At 61.3% G+C, this 20,293-nt stretch overlaps 2 protein-coding genes and 1 long non-coding RNA gene across 10 annotated transcripts in view; 2 read left to right on the top strand and 1 right to left on the bottom strand.

The window, feature by feature from the left end:
* Positions 1 to 5,062: 5,062 nt before the first annotated feature.
* POU4F3 (POU class 4 homeobox 3) lies at positions 5,063 to 6,467 on the top strand. The gene is made up of 2 exons (XM_053991089.1): positions 5,063 to 5,274; positions 5,556 to 6,467. Exons 1-2 carry the CDS (start codon positions 5,155 to 5,157, stop codon positions 6,417 to 6,419), a joined length of 984 nt encoding a protein of 327 aa, XP_053847064.1. The 5' UTR covers positions 5,063 to 5,154; the 3' UTR covers positions 6,420 to 6,467.
* A 9,043-nt stretch (positions 6,468 to 15,510) lies between these two features.
* LOC128814830 (uncharacterized) lies at positions 15,511 to 16,742 on the bottom strand. 2 transcript variants are annotated; one of them, XR_008439487.1, is made up of 4 exons: positions 16,411 to 16,742; positions 16,202 to 16,341; positions 16,032 to 16,170; positions 15,511 to 16,000 (listed from the first exon to the last, which is right to left on the bottom strand). It is a non-coding gene; the product is annotated as an uncharacterized LOC128814830 (long non-coding RNA). The 2 variants fall into 2 exon arrangements; XR_008439486.1 differs by lacking the exon at positions 16,411 to 16,742 and having other exon boundaries at positions 16,202 to 16,362.
* A 614-nt stretch (positions 16,743 to 17,356) lies between these two features.
* The window catches only part of TCERG1 (transcription elongation regulator 1), a 29,973-nt gene continuing 27,036 nt past the window's right edge, over positions 17,357 to 20,293 (top strand). For 5 of the 7 annotated variants that reach the window (XM_053991077.1, XM_053991078.1, XM_053991079.1 and 2 more), the window contains exons 1-2: positions 17,357 to 17,437; positions 18,268 to 18,493. In XM_053991077.1, coding sequence (XP_053847052.1) covers positions 17,364 to 17,437; positions 18,268 to 18,493 — 300 coding nt within the window. In that variant the 5' untranslated portion in view covers positions 17,357 to 17,363. Of the gene's footprint in view, positions 17,438 to 17,916; positions 18,096 to 18,267; positions 18,494 to 20,293 lie in introns of those variants that run through there. The other 2 variants (XM_053991080.1, XM_053991084.1) reach the window with 2 other exon arrangements.

Consider the following 20,293-nt stretch of genomic DNA (forward strand, 5'->3'; position numbering starts at 1 on the left):
CCGGGGCCACGGGGCACCAGCATCGCCCCCAGCTCGGGGCTTTGGCTGCTCTGCTGTCCTTCGTCTTATTTTTAGGAGCCGAATTTCTTTTGTGCCTCGTCTTGCCGAGCCTCGGCGGTGTCGCGGGGCGCTGCCGGAGCAGCCCTGCGCTCCGTGACGTGGGAGTTAATTATAGCCCGTCCTGCGCCGGCAACCTTAAAGCACTCCTGCCAGTGATTTATTTAAGCACTGATAAATTATACATTTCTTTAGTAATTCATGCGAAAATTATTTGAAGTCAACATCACATACCTCTCTCTGCGTGCTCTCTCGTGGTGAAAGCTCTGGCAGACAACACTTCCATCCACTCTTCCCTTTAGCTGCTTCACGTGACTTTGGGTTACCTGCGGGCCGCAGAGGAGTGAGGGGGGCTCCTGGAGCAGTCTCGCTCCCCGCTGCTGGTGTCGGCGCCCAGAGGGAGCTAACTCTGGCTTTAAACAGCCCGAGCTCTCCCTGGCTTTGGGAGCAGACTGCGCATTCCCTCTGTCCGTGCTTCCCGGGACACCCCTGGCCAAGCCCGTCCGTGCCCCTGGCTGTAGCAGCAGGGTGTGAGGATGCAGAAGTGCTGCTCCTGGTCGTGCTCCCACACTTCTGGCACCTTTGCTGGGCTGGGAACAAACACCCTTCACTGAGTTAGAGGGTGAGACTTTGGGGGCAGTCCAACGTGTCAGCGTTGTTCTTCTGTCCCCCCAAGATTGCCCTGAGAAGATACAGCTGTTTCACTTGTTGATTAGCAAGAACATTAGGAGACCTACTGTTTCAGGGCATGAATAATTGATGTTTGTTCCTCATTAACTTCTTGTGGCAGAGTCCCGTTAGATGCATTTAGATGTATTTCCAGAATTAGGAGCAAATACAGCCAGAAGCCTGGCAGCTGAGTGTTCTGTTCCACCTGTGGAAAGCACTGCCCCATTGCTCCCATCCTCTCTGGCAGGAAGGGGAGAGTTTGATCTGATCAAGGAACTGCAATTTTAATTTCAATGAATGATACAATTAAAAAATTCTATAATTCATGTACACTACAAGTGAGTAAAGGAAGCCCCTCTCAAGAGAGTGGCCACCTGTTTTCCTGGGATCTCAAATCAAAACCCTGCTTCCTGAAAAATTCAAAGCTAAGTTGATAAGCTTTCCACCTGCTGCTGCTGGACAAGGCTGTTTGTCCTGCCCCTGTCATCCAGCACAGCAGAGCTGCAGCACAGCTTCAGCACTTCTTGTGTTCTAATGTGGCCACAGTGCTCTGCTAATGCCAAAGGCTTTGGGGTTTGGTCTGGGACTAACACCCACAAACACTCACTCAGGCCCTGGAGCCACCTGTGCCACCGCCTGAGGCCAAGGACGTGCCCAAGAACCCCTCTGCAGCCAGCAAAGCTCTGCTTGGATTTAATTATAGAGGAAGAGAGAAAGCACTCCTAACCTAATCTGAAGCAATGCACAGACCCCAGATGCTTCCCCTTCCCTCTCCTTGGAAGGAAGTTCAGCAACTGGCCCAAAGCTCAGTCCCTCTGGAGCTCTCTCTGGTGGGTTTGTGCGGGGTGGCCCTCACTGTGCACACCTGCAAGTGCTCCCTGTCTGCAGAGGAAGCCTGTCCTTGCTGGGATGCCACTGGCAGCTGTGCTCTTTGAAACACTTTCCATCCCATCCCCACCTGAGTTAGAAACTCCCCAGAGCGATGGGGTTCCCATCCTGGTCCCTCCCTTTAACCCTGCAAGTTCTTCTGCAAAACTCCCTTTCAGGCCCCCATGGTACCACGCAAGGCTCAGTCCAACCTCGAGCTGCTCTCCCTGAGCCATTGCTTCCAGACCTGCAGAGGAACAGGCTCCACAAAAGTGAGTGCTCTGGAGGACACTCTGCACACCCAGAGAAGTCTCAGTGCCAGACCCGTTCCTTTGGAAGCCTGACACTGCCTCGGCCACAGACAGCTCCTGTAACTTAGCAACTTCTTTTTTGCTCTGTTAAGGTGGGTTCTTCAATCTCCTTAATGAATAAGAGAATCAGGCCAGGTAATTGATGCTTGGCCATTTAGCTGATGAATAATTGACTGTCTGGGTAACTCGAGATATTTCCTCGATCAGATTGTGCAGTGGAACAACCATATCATCCGGGGTGCAGCAGGGCTCACAGCTTTGGGGTGCTGGAAATGTGCTGTGCAAGCTCAGGGTCTAGAGGAACCTTCCAGAGTCAGCTCTAGTCCTCTTCCTCCACATGGACCAGGCACATCAGCTCAAGCAGTGGGCCCATGGAACCTCCTGAGGTCCAGCAAAGCCTAGTGATGATCCCTACCAACCCAAACCATCCCTGATTCTGTGATTTTGGTAACTGGCTGCGTTTTAGCGACAGAAGTTATTTTATCACATAAATCTTGACTCAGGTCTGGAAACTGGGTTTCTTTTCCAGATCCGCAGTGAAGACAAACACAAGGGCACGACAAGGAGACCTGGCCAGGCCTCAGGGTGAGCTGGGGAGGGGAGCAAAGCCTCCGAAGCAGGAGCAGAAGGGGGTGAAGGTGCAGGGAGGGGTCCCTGCGTGAGCTGTGTGTGCTTTAGCTGCCTCTCAGGCAAACCCTGCAGCAGCCTCCTCCAGAGGAGCTGGGTGTGCAGGACATTGTGTGGTTGTTCTGAACAGCAGCTGAAGAGCATTTAAAGAGGTGACTTCTGGCAGCTTTGTGACTGTAACACATAGTGCTGCCCCAGCCTGGGGCAGAGAGGATACCAGCATGAATTGTGGATTAAATAACTCATGGTTTTATTTCAAACTGCCCAGGAAACTTTCACAAACTTTCACAGGACATCAGTCCTGTGTCAGCATGTAATGCATATTTTTTAAACTAAATGGAGTTCATGCAATGAAACCTCGAGCCTATTGGCACCACTCTGTGATAAGCTTTGAATTAAAATCTAAATAAGAACAGAATATTTTGATGTATTAGGAAAATTGATAACAATCCATGAACTGTGACAAAGGATAAAATAGCACATGCTTTTAATCTGACTTTTGCCTTCAGATTTCCAATGAGTCACCAGCAATGTTTCATCAGGGTATGGGTTTGGGTTTTTTCTTCCAGAAATGCCATTAATTATTTACCAGTAGGTGAATGATCTCTGAAATCTATTGCAGTGACACCTCTGAGTCTGCAGACAGTTTCTGATAGCAAACCATCTGGGCTCCTTTAACTTGTTATTGTTTATCCTTTGGACTCCTCTCCCCTGGCTGTAAGGTGTAACGGCAGCAGACAGGGCCAGGAGCATCAATATTTTACAGCATTAATTAAAGGGAGCTCAGCAGCTGCATTGCCCTGCCCGGCTGCCTGTGGGAGGGGAGGGGAAGACCGTGCTTAAGGCGGGTGGCCAGGAGAGGTGTCCTGGGATGGGCTGGGAGAGGGACCCCCGAAGCTGTGGCAGCGGCCCCGAGCCCGGCGCTGCGGTCACACGGGCGCTGCTCGGCCGTGGCAGTGAGCAGCCTGTGCAGTGACAACGGGGCCGGCAGAAGGAGCGTGCGGGGTCCCCGGCAGCTTCTCCTCACTTGGGAGACAATGAAGCAACAGCAGAGAGACGGGAAAAGCTGCCAATCTTGTGCGAGCACCCTCGGAGCCGGGCCCAGGCAGTCAGACCCTGACGAGCAGGCGCTAGTCGGGCTCTGCATCCACCCTTCGCATCTTCTTGTTTACTGGCGTTAACAGACAGCGCTAAATAAAGGGAGGGTTAAAACGAAAACAAAACAAGGGCCTGAAATTTATCCCTCTATTAATTACTTCCAGCAAGCAGGGCCGCCTTTAAAGCGGTGCCACTTCAGATAAAACTTTCATGCAGCTATTTAGGGCCTCTGAAATATAAATGATTTCCTTTAAATGTTTTATCATAAATCAGGGCAGGCAGCTTCGCCACAACGCGCCGGTTCCCCCCGGTGGGAGGGAGCTGCTAGCCCGGCCCGGCCCGGCCCCTCGCCCCCGGCCCGGCGGCGGACCCCGGGCGGGACGGAGCGGGGCGGAACGGGACGGGAGAGGGACGGAGCGGGACGGAGCGGGGCGGAACGGGGCTGAGCGGGGCGGAACGGGACGGGAGCGAGGAGGGGTCGGAGCTCGTGGGAGCGGAGCGGAGCGGGGCGGACGCAGCGGCCCCGCTGCCGGCGCTGTCCGCGGTGCTGCGCCGCGGGCAGCGCCCCTCGCTCCCGTCCCGCCGCAGCCGCTCCCGCACGGCCGGGCCGACCCGCGCTGAGAGCCCCTTCCAACCCAAGCCAGTCCTTGATGCTGCGATCTTGGCTCGGTGCGTGTTTCCCAAAGGAACCCGTTTCACCACAGCAGGGCCGCTTCTTTTCTCTGCCCACGATCGGAGTCAGTTCGTTTGTCAGAAACCAGACAGCAGCTCCTCGGCTCTTGGTCCGTATTTACCGAGGCTTACAAGACTTGGAAACTTTAAATCTCGGAGTAGGTTTTATTTTTGCTTAAGAACTTCGAATTTTGCAAAATATTTGCATCTCTGGGGCCTCAAAGTACAGTAATGTCTGAAGACGTGTGAAGATTGGGAGAGCAAAAATGAACGGGCCGCTCAGTAGTAGAACAATGCCAACTTCAGAGCCGCTCTCCCGGGGGGTGGCTGTGTGGACGACGGCCCCTCTGCTCCAAACGTCAGCCCGCGGGTTTTGCCCACGGAGAAACGCCCGCTCCTCCCCTCTTCCCCCGGGATCTGCCGGCCGAGGGAAGAGCGGGATTCGAGCCGGAGTGGCCGGGGGGGGCTGCGAGTCGCTCCCGACCCCACGCGGTAGCCGGACCCCCGCCAGGGCGCGTCCGGCCCCGAGCCCCGAGCGGGCGCTGAGGGCGGCGGGGCGCGGGCCCCGGGGCAGCGGAGGGTCTCGCCGGGGCAGCGGAGGGTCTCGCCGGGGCAGCGGAGGGTCTCGCCGGGGCAGCGGAGGGTCTCGCCGCCCGTGCCCTGCCCGTCCTGCCCGGGCGCATCACGCGTGCGCGGCCCGTGCGGGCGGGCAGCGTGTAAGATGAGTGCGGGAGCGCGGGGGGGGCGGGCGCCGGCGGAGCTCTGCCATCGAACACCGCTCGTCGGGCAGTGCCGAGGGCAGACGCAGCCCCGCGCCCATGCCCGGGGCCTGCCGCCCGCGGGCCGCGCCGAGATGATGGCCATGGACGCCAAGCAGCCCTTCGCCGTGCCCGCCGCCCTCCAGGAGCCCAAGTTCCCCAGCCTGCACGCCGGCAGCGACGCGATGCGCAGAGTTTGCCTCCCGGCCCCGCAGGTACGTGGATGCAGCGCAATCACCGCTCTGAGCCACATTTTCTGACAGGCACCGGGTTAATGTTTTTTTCATGTCGGCAGCACCGTCGCGCGTCGCGGCTCCGCGCCCCCCCCCCCCCCCCGTGCCCGCCCCTGATCCGCTCGATGCGGAGCGGGGCCGCTGTCTTCCTATTAATTTTTATGACCTGAGCTCCGGGGAGGACCCGCGGTGCCGGGGCCGGTTTTTCAGGAGGAGATGACAGAATTCCCCACTGACCTCGCCATGCGTGCTCTTGCTCGCAGCTGCAGGGCAATATATTTGGGAGCTTCGATGAGAGCCTGCTGGCCCGCGCCGAGGCGCTGGCGGCCGCGGACATCGCCCCCCACGCCAAGGGCCACCACCTCCACCCTCACTTCAAGCCGGACGCCGCCTTCCACGCCATGAGCGGCGTCCCCTGCGCCGCCGCCGCCCTCCCGCACCCCGCCGCGCTCGCCGCCCATCCGCACCCGCTCCCGCACCCGGCGCTGGACGGCGGCGACCTGCTGGAGCACCTCTCGCCGTCGCTGGCCGTGGCGGGGCTGGCCGAGCCCCCCGCGCTGCCCGCCCCGCTGCCGCCGCCGCCGCCGCTGCCCGCCGCCGCCGCGGGACCCCTGCCCGTGCCCGTGGGCGCCCCGGGGGCTCCCGCGCCCGCCGCGGACCCGCGGGAGCTGGAGGCGTTCGCCGAGCGGTTCAAGCAGCGGCGGGTGCGGCTGGGGGTGACCCAGGCCGACGTGGGGGCGGCGCTGGCGGCGCTGAAGCTGCCGGGCGTGGGCTCGCTCAGCCAGAGCACGATCTGCCGCTTCGAGTCGCTGACGCTGTCGCACAACAACATGACGGCGCTGCGGCCGGTGCTTCAGGCCTGGCTGGAGGGCGCCGAGGCCGCCCGGCGCGCCCGCCCCGCCGGCCCCGACCCGCCGCCCGGCGCCGAGCGCAAGCGCCGGCGGACCTCGATCGCCGCGCCCGAGCGGCGCTCGCTGGAGGCGTATTTCGCCCTGCAGCCTCGGCCCTCGGCCGAGAAGATCGCGGCCATCGCCGAGAAGCTGGACCTCAAGAAGAACGTGGTGCGCGTCTGGTTCTGCAACCAGCGCCAGAAGCAGAAGCGCATGAAGTACTCGGCGGTGCACTGACGGCGCGGCCCCGTAGACCCCGGGACGGGACGGGGCGGGACGGGACGGGACGGGACGGGACGGGACGGGATGGGATGGGACGGGATGGGATGGGACGGACCGCCCTGAGCGCCCCCCGCCCCGCCCCGGCCCGGCCCGGCCCGCCCCGCCGAGCCAGCCCGGGACAGAAGCCCGGCGGGGCGCGGAGCCGGGGCCACCGCAATTCCGCGGCTCCCCGAACTGCGCTGGCGGCGGGCGAGGCCTCCGGGGCGAGCCCCGGGCAGAGCCGCTCCCGCTGCGCCCCGCCGTCCCGCCCCGTCCCGCCGCGGCCAGCGAGCCCCGCGCCCCGCTCCCTAATAAAGCTTTATTTTTCAACCCGCTGGGACGTGTCGTTCCTCGCCGCCCCGCGCCGCAGCGCCGACGGCAATACCGAAATAACCTGCAAGAGCAATCGCACCCTCAATAAACGCCCCTCAGCGGGGCGACGCCCCGGGACACGGGACCGGGCTTCGCCCCTCCGGGCCCCGCACCGCCACCGGCCCCGGGGAAACGGAAACAGCCCGCCACCAAAACCGATGCCGGGTTCGTTTCTGAACGTGTGCAGGAGAGGGAAAGGGCTTTTATTTGCGATTCCCGGAAGCACCTTAACGATTAAAGATTAATGTTCGAAGCGTGAGCCTCCTCTGGATATTCCACCTTAGCATTTCAATGAGTGAGAAACATCGAACTTGAGAACTGGGTCTCAACCTCCTCCCCCGTCAGGAAGCGATCTCACGAATTCACCTTTTCCTTGCGGGTAGCTCTTCCTCGCACCGCGTTTTCCCAATCATCCTCAGTGATTTTTCCCCAGTCAAATGTCCTTTAACAAAAAATGCCCTTATGCCATTACATTATATTGTGGGCTCTGAAAATTTAGAATAAAGGCGACGCAATATTAATTGCCTTCCGCACTCTAAAGAAGGCAACTCCGACGGCATCTTCCCCCGCAGCTGCGGACTCCAGGCCCATGTTTTTACAGGTAAGATGTGCCTTTACCTCTTTCCTCGTTCTCTGGGAGCTGCCCCGCCTTGCCCCGGGCTGAGGAGCGGCCCCGCGGCCGTCGGGGTGCCGGAGGAGCGGGCACGGCCGCGCTGGACCGGGGGTCGGCGGCGGGAGCGGGCGCGGGGCCAGGAGCCTTCCCTGGCACGGGAATGGAGATCCAGCCCAGATCCCAGGCGGTGCCACTGCCGCGGGGCACCGCAGCCTCACGTCTTTTGTGTTCCAGCAGAAATAACCGCTAGCGCTGCTCTCAGACGGGATCAGCGTCCTCCCCGGTTCGGGTTAAACCCAGTCTGAGCCTCGCCGAGCCCTCGCTCCGAGCCGGCAGCGCAGAACACCCTCACGGCTCCATGGCCACCACCTCTGTCCCTGTAGAGGGAGATGGGACCGGGCTTGTTCCTACAATGGCAAAGGGATCACCGCCGTTTCTCTTGTGGCTGTTCTTGTGTTGCCTAGCTTTGCGGGTTTGGACCTTTCCGCGTTTGTCCCTTTTGCGCAGTTCTGGAGAGTGCCTTAAAGATGTAAAACAAATCCCAAATGAACTTTCCCAGACCCGCAGCTACTGTCCCACAAAGCAGCTCCTCTGAGCTCCTCTTCACCTTCAACAGGCTCACCAGGGACACCTCAAGCCCCCTCACCTTTAGACCCTCCCTCCCTCCCTCCCGGCTCCTTTTGACCCGACAGTGCTCCGGACGGGGGGCTCTGCCCAGATTTCACATCCAGGACCTGGTCGCTTCATTTGAGATTTACTTTGGAGGTCAGGTACGTCCTGGCTGGTTATCACTGGTGCCTTAGTCTGCCCCTGGGTTTGGCTCCCAAAGCTCAGGTGCTCTGGGGGAAACCCACTGTGATACAGGAAGCTCATTTAGTCTTCCGGGAGCTGGGGACGAATTTCTCTCAGCCTCGGCAGAAGAGTTCGGAACCGATATTTAATGCTGAAGAGGAACAAAGAAGCTGCCCACGTTTTCCCTCAGGATAACGAGCAGTGCCCCGGAGTCTGTAAGCATCGCCAGCAGGCGGTGGGAGGCAGGATGGAGTCAGTGCTTGGAATTCCGGGTTTGTGAGGAGCTGCGACCGCACCACAGCCCCCCACCCCCCACTCCCTGCTGCCTCATCTGTCTCTCCAGGTGCCTGGGGATCAGGACTCACAATTTTCGTGGAGGGCTAGGGCTCCTTGTCCTGGGCAGTAGGTCTGTGGGATCCACCTGGGACACTCGATTCTTCAAAACACACCCCATGCACCATTTTACCATCTCCCACAGGTAAAATGAAAAATGCAGGTGAAATTTGCTGAGAAAGGGAATTCCCTTTCAGTGACAGCCCAGATAAAGAGGAAAGGGAAACCTGCTGAAATAGGAAATACCCAGTACACGTGTGAGAGACTCAGCAGGCAAACTCCCTATGGTTTCTGAACCACTAACAATTGATTTATTATTTTTTTTCCCATTCCATGCTTGTTCCTTAATATCCTGCTCTCTGTCTCCCGGGACCTGTGCACAGGAGATGAAAGCACAGAAAACCAAACAAGCCATTGGCGCTGCTCACTCAATTGATTTTTACACAAAATTTGCCTTCATGCACAAAGGATGGAAAAATGATCCCATTAATAATGAATAACAAAAACAAATGCAGGGAGGAAATCAATAGCAGCACATCTGATAACACGAGGGGGCCGGGGGCAGCTCCTAGATGTACAAAAGCATGTGTGAGGAGGAGGGAGGAGAGAGGAGAGAGGGCCCAGGGGCTTGGGGGGTTCGGGAGCAGGGCAGCAGGTGCTGTGGTGCAGGTGGGAATAGCAGAGGGCCTGGCAGGAGCGCGTGTGTGTGTGTGTGTGTGTGCACACGTGTGCATGCGTGTGAGTGGGTGTGTGCACGTCCCCATCGGGGCAGGGTCCAGCCACCCATGTCCTGTAGGCTGTCCATGTCCTGTGGGAGTGGCAGGACCTGCTGAGGGTCCTGGCTCGGTGTAGAGCCAAGCCCATGCTCATGATGGCACTAGAAGTTCCAAGAAGTAACCACTGGCAAGGAGAGCTGGAGCTGGAGCCATGCTGCTTTCTCAGAGAAAACTGGATTTCAGCTGCAAAATTCCAAACTTCCAGTCCCCTTCTCCTTCACACATTCTGCTCTCAGTGTTTCCCTTCTCCTGAGTTCTCAAGGACATTTGTCCTGCCAAGGACACCCATTCAGTCTGAGATGAGAAATGTCCCTTAGGACAGTGGTTTCTGCTGCTGCCCAGGCTTTGCTCCGGCCCTGGGCTGGGAACCGTGGTCCCCACAGTCTGCAGCTGGGAGAGCTGGGACTCTGGGATGAGAGACTGCCGGGGTGCTGGGGCCAGAGCACCAGGACCAGCCCCTGCCTGCCCCCGGCAGCGTTGCCCGACCCCAGGGCGGGTCATTATTTGTAGGTGTTGGAGGAGGGAGATCTCTGGACTGTCAGCAGACGAGCTGGGAGGGGAACCAAGGCACCACCTTCCATCAGAGCTCAGCATTCGGAGCTCGGTCAGGGAAGTGAAGAACTCAGTCCCTGTTTAGAGTGGAGAGGTTTCTGGTTTCCCATATCCTTGTGCTTGGAGTGGATGCTCCCACCAGGCAGATGAGTTGAACTTCTCATTCCAGGAACAAGAGGAGCAGGGAGCAGGTGGGCAGGTGAATCACATCACCAGCATTCACTGGCTTTTAAACTTGCATGAACTGAAGTGGAGAGAGACACAGGCAGAGGGACAGGCAGGGAAACTTGGGTTTTCCTCCTCCGGAGGCTGGCGTGTCTAACACATCTGTTGGCTTACCAAGGCCCTTGGTCATCCCAGGAGAGCCTGACACCAGATCCCGAGGCCCTGGGGATGTCACTGGGGGCAGAGACTGTGGCATGGGGAACAAATCCTCCCCCAGGTGCCCACCTGGCAGGGCCAAGGGGCAGCACATGGGCTGCTGCAGGGAGATGTACTGTCCAGGCTCCACCAAGAGCCACAACTCCTCATGGAGTCCACCCAAATACTGCAATCCACACAGAAACACACACAGGGGGTCAGAGGATAAACACACCAAAAATGTGGGCATTATCTGGGGAGAGGGATTGCATTTTCAAGACCTCTGTGTGATGCAGAGCTAAGGAAGGTTCAGCTGGGCATCCTGTGCTCACCCCTCATTTGCCAGAGCCTCGAGTATTGTGTGCAGCATCTCCAGAGCTCCCCACAGCCCTCCACAACTCCCTCAGCCCCCCACAGCCCCCCATGACCCCCTGAAGCTCCCCACACCTGGTGGTCTCTGCCAGCAGGAACAAAACACACTGAGGATCTGAGTCAGAGACGTGGTGGTACCTCGGTTGCTTCAGAGTATGTCTGGTTTTTCCCAAATGCCAAAACATATTAGTCTGCAGCTAATATGGCTGAGTGAGGATCTCTGTGAGTAAAACCAGCACAGGTCAAGGGTCCTCCTCCAAGGTTCTGCAGTGAGAACATGTAAGAGCCTCTGGAAATCATCTGAACCGGGGCTGGTTTTACACCCTGGGATTCCCCGGCCCGTACCCACGGCTCTGGGCACTCACCAGAGCCTGGGACACGCAGGCACCCTCTGGTGAGGCTGAGGAGTGAGCTCTGGGTCCCCTCAGATAGGACAGGGCAGGAGGTTTAGGGATGGGTTTTCTGAGCAGGCAACAAGGGCAGGTCCCTTGGCTGGAAAAGGATTGCAATTCTGAAGCAATTTCAGATAGGATGGAGTTTGAGAGAGAGCCAGGGCTGGCTCCAAGGGGGCACCACTGGGGTGGTTTGGCCAAGTTCTAATGTGCCAACAGGCCGAAATTCCTCAAAACCTAAAATAACTCTCATCTAGAAACATAAGGAAATATTTAGGAAAACTTTTAAAAACTTTCAATGTTGAACTTTTCAAAGAGAGATTTTGTGCTTTTTCTCAATAGTTTCTTTAGCAGGGGTCAGGGGCAATGAAGGAACCTAACATATTTTGGACAGAGCAAATGTTTTCCTTGTGGAAAAAGTAGTTTGCTTCCTCCTTTAATGAGGAAACCTGAAACATTGTAAATTTGGGGTCAGCCCAGGCAAAAGCCACCGGAGGAGTGGCGCGGCGGCGGCGCATGCAGCCCTGTCCCCTGCCAACGGGGCATGTGTGCCAGTCATGTAGTATTAGTGGCTCCATGCTGCAGTCAGGCTGGACGCCGCGTGCAGGCACGTTAACATGGAAAACACATTAGCCCCCGCCGAGGAAACCTGAGCAAATTGGCCATGAGAGGATGCATCCTGGGATTTCACACCGATGCCATTCCTGAGACAGGACAGCAGAGCTGAGGCCCGAGGAGGGGGTTGGCTCCGGTCCACCACAGTGCCAGGCAGCCGAAGGAGCGCCGGATCCGTGCAGCCCTCTGGAATGGCACGGATCAGTGCAGCCCTCTGGAATGGCACGGATCCGTGCAGCCCTCTGGAATGGCACGGATCCGTGCAGCCCTCTGGAATGGCACGGATCCGCCGCCTGCCGCAGCCCCCGCCGCAGTGCCAGGGCCCCCGGGCACTGGAGCCTCCCGTCCTGCTGCGGGAGCGCCTGGCCTCAGAGCCAGCTTCTGCCCTGAAACCTCATGAAATATTAAGCGCGAGCCGGAGCGCGCCGGGTCTCCGGGGGATGGAGGCGCATTCGCAGCGCTCCGGGGATGATCTCCGCGCCGCTCGCACAGCGCCAGCGCGAACGCCCGCGTGTCCCGCGGGCAGGGGACACGGGGCCTCGGCCGTCCCCTCCGCTGACCCTGCCCCCGCTGCCGGGCCCGCGGGGCGGCTCTGCGGAGCCCGGCCAGCCCTGGGCCGCGCCCGGTGCGCCGCACGGAGCCCCGGCAGCCCGGAGGGAAAGCCCGCGGCAGCACGGGCTGGAGGAGGGCGCTCGTGGCGACCAGAAGTCGTGGTCAGGAGCCGGAGAAGAGCCTCGCATGAGAAGGGAGGCGAGCACGGCATCTCCAAGCCCGTGGGAAGCCCCCGCCTGCCCCGGCCAAGAGCCCCAGCCGCGGGACCGAGCTGCTCGGCTCCGCCGTGCGACCCGGCTCCGAGCCCGGCCCCTAGCCCGTTCCCGGGCACCGCCGCACGGCCGCCCGTCCCCGGCAGCCCTTCCCTGGCCCGGCCCGTGGCCCATCCCGTGGCCCATCCCGCTGCCCATCCCGTTGCCCATCCCGTGGCCCATCCCGTTGCCCGTCCCGTTGCCCATCCCGTGGCCCATCCCGTGGCCCGGCCCGTTGCCCATCCCGTTGCCCATCCCGTGGCCCATCCCGTTGCCCATCCCGTGGCCCATCCCGTGGCCCATCCCGTGGCCCATCCCGTGGCCCGGCCCGTTGCCCATCCCGTGGCCCATCCCGTGGCCCATCCCGTGGCCCGGCCCGTTGCCCATCCCGTGGCCCATCCCGTGGCCCATCCCGTGGCCCATCCCGTTGCCCATCCCGTGGCCCGGCCCGTGGCCCATCCCCGGGCGGGCGTGGGGCCGGCGCGGCCGCGGCAGCGGCGCGGAGAAAACGGGAGAGCGGCAGCACCTAGGCACATCAATATTTCATAAAATGCCAGCAGCAACAGAGGGAGAGAGGGACCGGGAGCAGAGCAGAATATCACACGGCTTTTTAGTGGTCGTTTTCTATTAGTGTCAGCTCTGCGGCTGGTTTCAGACAGGAGAGCTTTCCCTGGATGCTCCCAGAATTTCGGGGTGTGGCCGAGCGCCCTCCTGGCCAGGGCCTGCTCCCAGCTCTGCGGTGGCTGATGCAGTCACAGGACCCAGATGCTTTCAGAAGACTCGCAGGGCCAGTGGCACTGTCCCCGCTGGCCAAGGAGCTGCAGAGACGATGTGCTGCAGGCAGCCGGGCCGGGCTCTGCCCTGCTGGGCTCTTTCCAGCCACCACCTCCAATGAGCTCGTTTGGGCTGACCCCTGCTCCGGCTGACTCGGGGCGCCTCCCAGACCTCCCGCCCATCTGCTGCTCTTACCATGGCTGAGCCTGCACCTCCTTTCCCCGTGTAGGAGGGAATCTGCAGGCTCCATATGTAGAGAAAAAATGGGATGTTTTCATGTAAATACAGGGAAAGCCTGGGACCAGACTGGGGAGCTCCGTGCCCAGAGCCTGGGTGCAGCATACCGAGCGTGCTGTGCCATGCCCACAGACAGGGAGGTGCCCTGTTACATTCCAGCAATGCCCAGACCCACTTGCTCCCCACAATGCCCAGATGATGCCTGACGTGGCCTCAGAACGGGCCAGCCCAGCTCCAAGGCCAAGCAGGGGCACAGCAGCCGTGGCCCCCAAGGCCCTCACAGCTGGAGGGGATGGGGGGACTCCCAATGGCTGCAGCCCCAGCTTCAGCAGTGCACCGTGAGGCTGAGGGGGGCTGGGAAAGGGGGGGCACCTCGGTGCCAGCGGGAGCCTCCCCCCGCTGCCGCCCTCCAGCATGGGATCTGGGGCTCTCCCTGGCAGATGCTGGCACCGCAGCAGCCCGGAGGCCCTGCAGACAGCCCAGGGCAAAATTTTTAATTTGTCATCACACTTCAACCTGAAATCTGAAAAAATGAAAAAAGAATGGCAGGATGTTGGCATCTCCGAGACGACACAACCCCACGGCTGCTGCAGCCCCACGGCAGGGGCCAGTGCCAGCAGTGGGAGCCCAGAGCAGCTCAGGGGCTGCCACACTGCACCAGAGGGAACCTTGGTGCTGAAACCAGCTCAAGGCACAGAGCTGTAACCAGGATGAAGAAGGTCACTCACCTTGGACCAAGAAAACACAAGAACATGGGCAGGTTTGAGAGGGAACATCCACACTGTGGGGTTTTGGGACTCCTTCCCATATGCCCGACAGAGAACTCAGACTGTGTCACAAACAGCCTTTTAAAAACTGCAGAGATCCAAATACTTGAGGAGGTTCCCAGTTTAAAACCTCCCTGGGAACAATTTCTGGGGCAGCAGCAGCAGCAGTGACAGCAGCACAGCAGCTCTGTGCTGTATCTGGCACAGCAGAGCCAGCAGCTTCCCAGCCAGGGAACAACGGCTCTGGGGAGGGTTGGCAGGAGAGACAGGGGAACCAGGGCTGCAGTGGGGGTCCCAGCTGCAGACTTCTCTGGAAAACCTGGATTCCCAGTGTACCCACAGCCATTCCATTTGCAGAATTCCATCAGCAGATCCACTAGCTCTGCAGCGGGTGTGGGTTTGGGTTTGGGATTCCCCCAGAGAGATTTCCCCTGGCTCCAGTGCTTGCCACAGCCCCATTCCCCAAGGAGCATGGCCAGCAATACCTTCCCAGCTCCAGGAGCAGTCCCACGGCTTCCTGAGGGGATTAACAGAGCCTGCTGGTCAGTCCCCTCGCACCTGCACCCCCAGAGCCCACCGGGAGTTAGGGAGGGTGTCCAGGCAAACAGCGAGTGGAGCCATGGGAATTCTTGGTTTCAATGAAATCCAGGGAAGCGTGTATCAATCACAGTAAATTGTACTGCTGCCAAGAGCCACGTCCTGCGGCACAGGAGCTGCCAGCAGATTCGTCAAAATGACTCTTATTTTGCAGCTCACTGTTAACTAACTGCTCCTGAAGGAGCTGCAGTCTGAGAATTCCTGACTGGAATGTTTTGAGAACACAAAGATGAGAGAGCTGGGGTACAGCAGCAGTTCCAGCCCCCCTGAACCTGGGAGAGGGCCCTGCAGCTGCTCCCGCCTGCTTGACATCAATAAAACATGGAGACAACGGGGGAATGGGGAGATAAAAAGAGGATGAAAGACGCGTGGAAAACTGGCAGCCCCACTGCGTGTGGAGGATTTGAGCACTCGTGGGCAAACCGGTTTTAATGTCTGCCATCAGAAAGTGCTGAGGCGGCGGGGACAGGGCGGGAGGGACACCCGGCTCCATCTCCTGCCCCTGGCAGGGCAGAGCGGGCACCGAGCAGGGCGGGCGCGGCCCCGGAGCCGGGCACAGGCTGCGGGGAGTGCAGCGCCCGCTGAGCTGCCCCAAAGCCTCGCAGCCTCGAGCTAAACACAGAATAAAGACCCGCAGCGAACTCAGAGCGTGTAACCGTCTCTGCGGCTCAGCACCGCCAAAAGGCCCCCCAGCAATGCCTTATTGTCGTGATCCAAGAAAAGACAGATCTTTTTACTGAGAGCAGGAGAGGAATGGGAAATGCGGGATCGCAAAACCAGCTGGAAACAGGAAGGCCTGAGCGCCGGCCCAGCGAGGGAGGCTCCAGGGTCCTCCCGCTCCGGACGTGTCCCGGGAACACGGCCCTGCCCTCGCCCACTCGGGGCTCCTTCGCGCCGGGCACGGCAGCGGCCGGTGCTGCCCAGCGGTGCTTGATGTCCCACCCACCCCAAACGCTCCCGGGGCTGGCAGTGCCCACCGCAGGGTCACCCAGAGCTGGAGCTGGCAGTGCCCACCGCAGGGTCACCCAGAGCTGGAGCTGGCAGTGCCCACCGCAGGGATCACCCAGAGCTGGAACTGGCAGTGCCCACCGCAGGGATCACCCGGAGCTGGCAGTGCCCACCACAGGGATCACCAAGAGCTGGCAGTGCCCACCCCAGGCTCACCCGGAGCTGGCAGTGCCCACCGCAGGGATCACCCAGAGCTGGAGCTGGCAGTGCCCACTGCAGCCTCACCCGGAGCTGGCAGTGCCCACCGCAGGGATCACCCAGAGCTGGCAGTGCCCACCGCAGGGATCACCCAGAGCTGGAGCTGGCAGTGCCCACCGCAGGGATCACCCAGAGCTGCAGTGCCCACCGCAGGGATCACCCAGAGCTGGAGCTGGCAGTGCCCACTGCAGCCTCACCCGGAGCTGGCAGTGCCCACCGCAGGGATCACCCGGAGCTGGCAGTGCCCACCGCAGGGATCACCCAGAGCTGGCAGTGCCCACCGCAGGGATCACCCAGAGCTGGAGCTGGCAGTGCCCACTGCAGGGATCACCCGGAGCTGGAGCTGGCAGTGCCCACCGCAGGGATCACCCGGAGCTGGAGCTGGCAGTGCCCACTGCAGCCTCACCCGGAGCTGGCAGTGCCCACCGCAGGGTCACCCAGAGCTGGAGCTGGCAGTGCCCACCGCAGGGATCACCCGGAGCTGGAGCTGGCAGTGCCCACCGCAGGGATCACCCGGAGCTGGAGCTGGCAGTGCCCACCGCAGGGATCACCCAGAGCTGGCAGTGCCCACCCCAGGCTCACCGTCCCTCTGGGCTTTCCCGGGGTCGCTGCCGAGCCGGGGCTGCCGAGCGTCCCCCGGAGGAGCAGCTCCCGCCGTGCCCGGTGTGGGTCACGGGTGCCCGGGACAGGGCGGCTGCGGTGGTGCCCCGCGGCCCGGTTCTCCGTGCCGGGCTCCCCGGCCGGACCCGCCGGTGCGGCCTCCAGCGGGGCTGCGGCCCCGGGCCCACCCCCTGGGGTCCTGCCCGCCACGGCGGGGCCCCGCACGGGGCCGAGCCCCCGCGCCCCCCGGACACCCCAGATCCCCCCGTTCCCCCCGTTCCCCGTTCCCCCGTTCCCCGATCCCGGTTCTCCCGTTCCCCCGTTCTCCCGTTCCCCCGTGCGCACAGCTCCCCCTAGCGGCCGCCGTGCCCCGCCCCCAGGATCGTTCATTGGCTCCGTGCCCCCGTGACGTCACGGGGCGGGACATTCCCTATTTGGTTTCAGGGGGCGCGCACCGCCGGCTGCGGGCGGTGATTGGCGCACGTGGTTCCGACCGCTGATTGGACGCTGCTCCTCCCCTTCCCTCTACGGCGTGAGTCACTTCCGGTTCCCTCCCAGGGTCGCGCCTCACGTGACCGCAGGCGCGAGGGGCGCGGGCCAATCGCGGCGCGCCCGGCTCCCCCCATTCAAAGCCGGCGGGCGCGGCGGCCAATGGCGGGGCGGGCTGGGCCCCGCGCGCGCTGACGGGCGGGCCCGGCGGCCAATGGGGCGCGGCGGGGCCCGCGCGGGGCGGGGCGAGTGCGCGCGACGGTGGCGGCCATGGCGGAGCGGGGCGGCGGCGGCGACGGGGAGGCGGCGGCAGCGGCGGGCGAGCGCTTCGGCACCGACCTCCGGTACGGCGGGCCGGGGCCGGGCCGGGAGCCGTCCGCCGGGCGGGGCCGCGTGTGGCGGGGCGGGCCGGCGGGAGCTCTGCCGCCTCCATTCCCGGCCCCGCGTGCGGCGGGACGGGCCCTGTTCCCGCTCGCCGGGCCGGGGCCGCTCCGGGGCGTGGGGCCAGGCGCCGGCGGGTCCCCTCGGAGCGCGGGCAGACCGCGTGTGTTGTCGCCCGCCGTCTCGTAGCGTTCGGTTGGTTCGCGTCCGAGCCCTGAGGCGCGTTGTGCCGCCCCGCTCTCGGGGCTGGGCGCAGCCGTCCCCCGGGGCCGCCGGGCAGCGTGCGCCGCTCCCGGAGGCGGACGGGCTCTGGGGCCCGTGCGGAGCGCCGGGTGGCTCCGCGCGGGGGCCGCGGTGGTCGGGCCGGGCCCCGCCGCGGTCCGGCCTGCGCGGGACACGGAGCCCCCGGCAGCCGCCGGGGCTGCGGAGCCGGCACCGCCGGGCGCGGCCGGCCGCAGGCTCGGGGCGCACCCGCGGGCAGCAGCCCGAGCACCGGGTCGTGCTCGGGGAGCTCTGGCAGATAAGGAAGGATGCGCTTCCCGGGGGCTGCGTACCCCATCCCAGCTCTGCTTGTCCATTTCCATGAGGCGAAATTCACGCCTGGGGAGCGATAACCTTGAAGTGTGTAGCAGAAGAACGAGCTGAAGTGCTCGCACGGTTGACTTCACCCCCTCGAACGCGGCGTGCTTTGCACGCGCTGCGGGTGTCGGTCGGGTTTCCCCGGCCCGTGTCACCGTGCTGAGCCCCGCGGCGGCCGGCAGTGACCCGTGTTCCTGTGTGCCTCTCTCCCCAGGATGGCTCAGCAGCAGGCGCTGCGCTTCCGCGGCCCCGCGCCCCCTCCCAGCGCGGTGCTGCGGGGCCCCCCGCCCCTCCTGCGGCCGCCCCCGCCCTTCGGGATGATGCGGGGCCCTCCTCCGCCCCCCCGGCCCCCCTTCGGCCGACCCCCCTTTGACCCCAGCATGCCCCCGATGCCGCCGCCGGGGGGGATCCCCCCGCCCATGGGGCCTCCGCACCTACAGGTAAGGCGATCTCCTGGGCTGGCTGGGTGGGACTTAGGGGTTTCTCCTTTGTTTTCACACGTGGAAGTGTCCAGCTCTGGGCCCCTCAATTTCAGGAAGGACGTGGAGGTCTGGAGCGTGTCCAGAGAAGGGCACTAAAGCTGGTGGAGAGTCTAGAGCACAAGTGTGGTGAGGGCAGCTGAGGGATCTCAGGGGGCTCAGCAAAGGAGGCTCGGGGTGGGGCTGGAGTCCCCATCCGTGGAGGTGTCCGGGGAACGATGGACGTGGCACTCGGTGCTCCAGGCTGGGTGGCACGGTGGGGATGGGGCACAGGTTGGACTCGATGGGCTGGGAGGTATTTTCCAATGTAACTGGTTCTGTGGTTGTGTGGAAATAGCGTGAGGATGGACATAGAAATGGGTGAAGGAAACAGCAAGGCAGGATGAGAGCACAGGGCTCAGGGAGGTGTTATACCCCACTGCATACCTGTGGTGTGCAAATACAGCTTCTGCTCAGCTCCTCTGCTGCTAAACCGGTGGATGGTTTAAGGTCTTGTGTTTGATTTTCTGAGGTCTGAACAGTTTGCAAGGGACCTTTGTGAATGAGAAATGGATTGTTCTAATTGCCTTGTGCTGTTATTTAATTGCTTTGTGAGGGTGCCTTCCCATTAGGGCAGCGTAAGTGCCGTGTGGGCCGTGGGCAGGCTGAGGAGCTGAATGGTACCACGTGCCATTATGGATTAAATCCACTCTTTGTAATTACAGCTTGAAGAACCAACCAGAGTTACTCTGGATCCCAGGCCTGGCTGGGGGTGTCTCCTGTGTTTGGTTTCCATCCAGGGCGTGCTGCTGCTCCCGGCTGTCACGCAGGCCGTGAGCTCTGCAGCTCCTCAGCAGCCGCAGCCGTGGCTGGGTGTCTGAGCCTGGGCTGGCCCTGTGCTCTGCTCCACGCCGAGGGCTGGGACCCTGGCTGCACACCTGGCACTGAATGCCCACCTGGTTTTACTCCTGGGCTGGGGAGAGGAGCTGTAGCAGGCAGAAAGTGGGCTTCTTCTCGCTGGATTCTTTGTATAGGTTGTAAGAGCAAGAAAGAGGAAGCTCATGGTGAAGCAGGTGCAAGAGCTGTTGGGGAGGAACAAGAGAGGGAAGGCAGGCTGCAGTTGAGTTGAGCGCTTTTTTTGTTTGTGTAGAATGCCATCCATGCACTCTTGGCTTCCTTTTTTAGTAGTATTTAATGCAAATAATCGTTTCTAGTTTGGTACGTGGATTTAAAGAGCAGTTTAAAATACCACTCTTAGAGCAGAAAGTTGGACCTCGGCGCAGCTCCCAGCAGAAGCCAAGGACATGGCAGCACTGCAGCTGTGGGTGCAGGGAGACAGCTCAGGCCCCTGTGTGCAGCTTGTCACCGAGCCACCCCTCCCTGGGCCATGGGGTGTCCGGGGTGTCGCGGCGCTCGAGGCTGGCATTCAGTTAGAGCTGGAGCGATGGGGGTAGTCAGGGCACTTTGGTGTTTAATAATAATTTAACACTTTGGTGTTTAGTAATTAGGGCACTTGTAGGTGTTTGCAGAGTGAGCTATAGAACTCGGTGAGCTCTGTCAGCTGTTTTTACAGGAAGCGTTCACTGTCCTTGTTGTGTTTAGGGAATTTCAAACAGTCCACGTAAATAAGTAAAATGAAAGAACTGAATGTACTTTGAATTACCAGCAGGTGCTCAGGCTTTCAGGTAACTGTGTGCAGGACAGGTCAGGATTCTATATCATGCAATAATGAACAGTTTCATTATAATAAAATGGTGCAATATAATTGCAGTAATTTCATCA

Source organism: Vidua macroura, chromosome 15 (assembly GCF_024509145.1).
Source record: "Vidua macroura isolate BioBank_ID:100142 chromosome 15, ASM2450914v1, whole genome shotgun sequence".
Taxonomy (NCBI): Eukaryota; Metazoa; Chordata; class Aves; order Passeriformes; family Viduidae; genus Vidua; species Vidua macroura.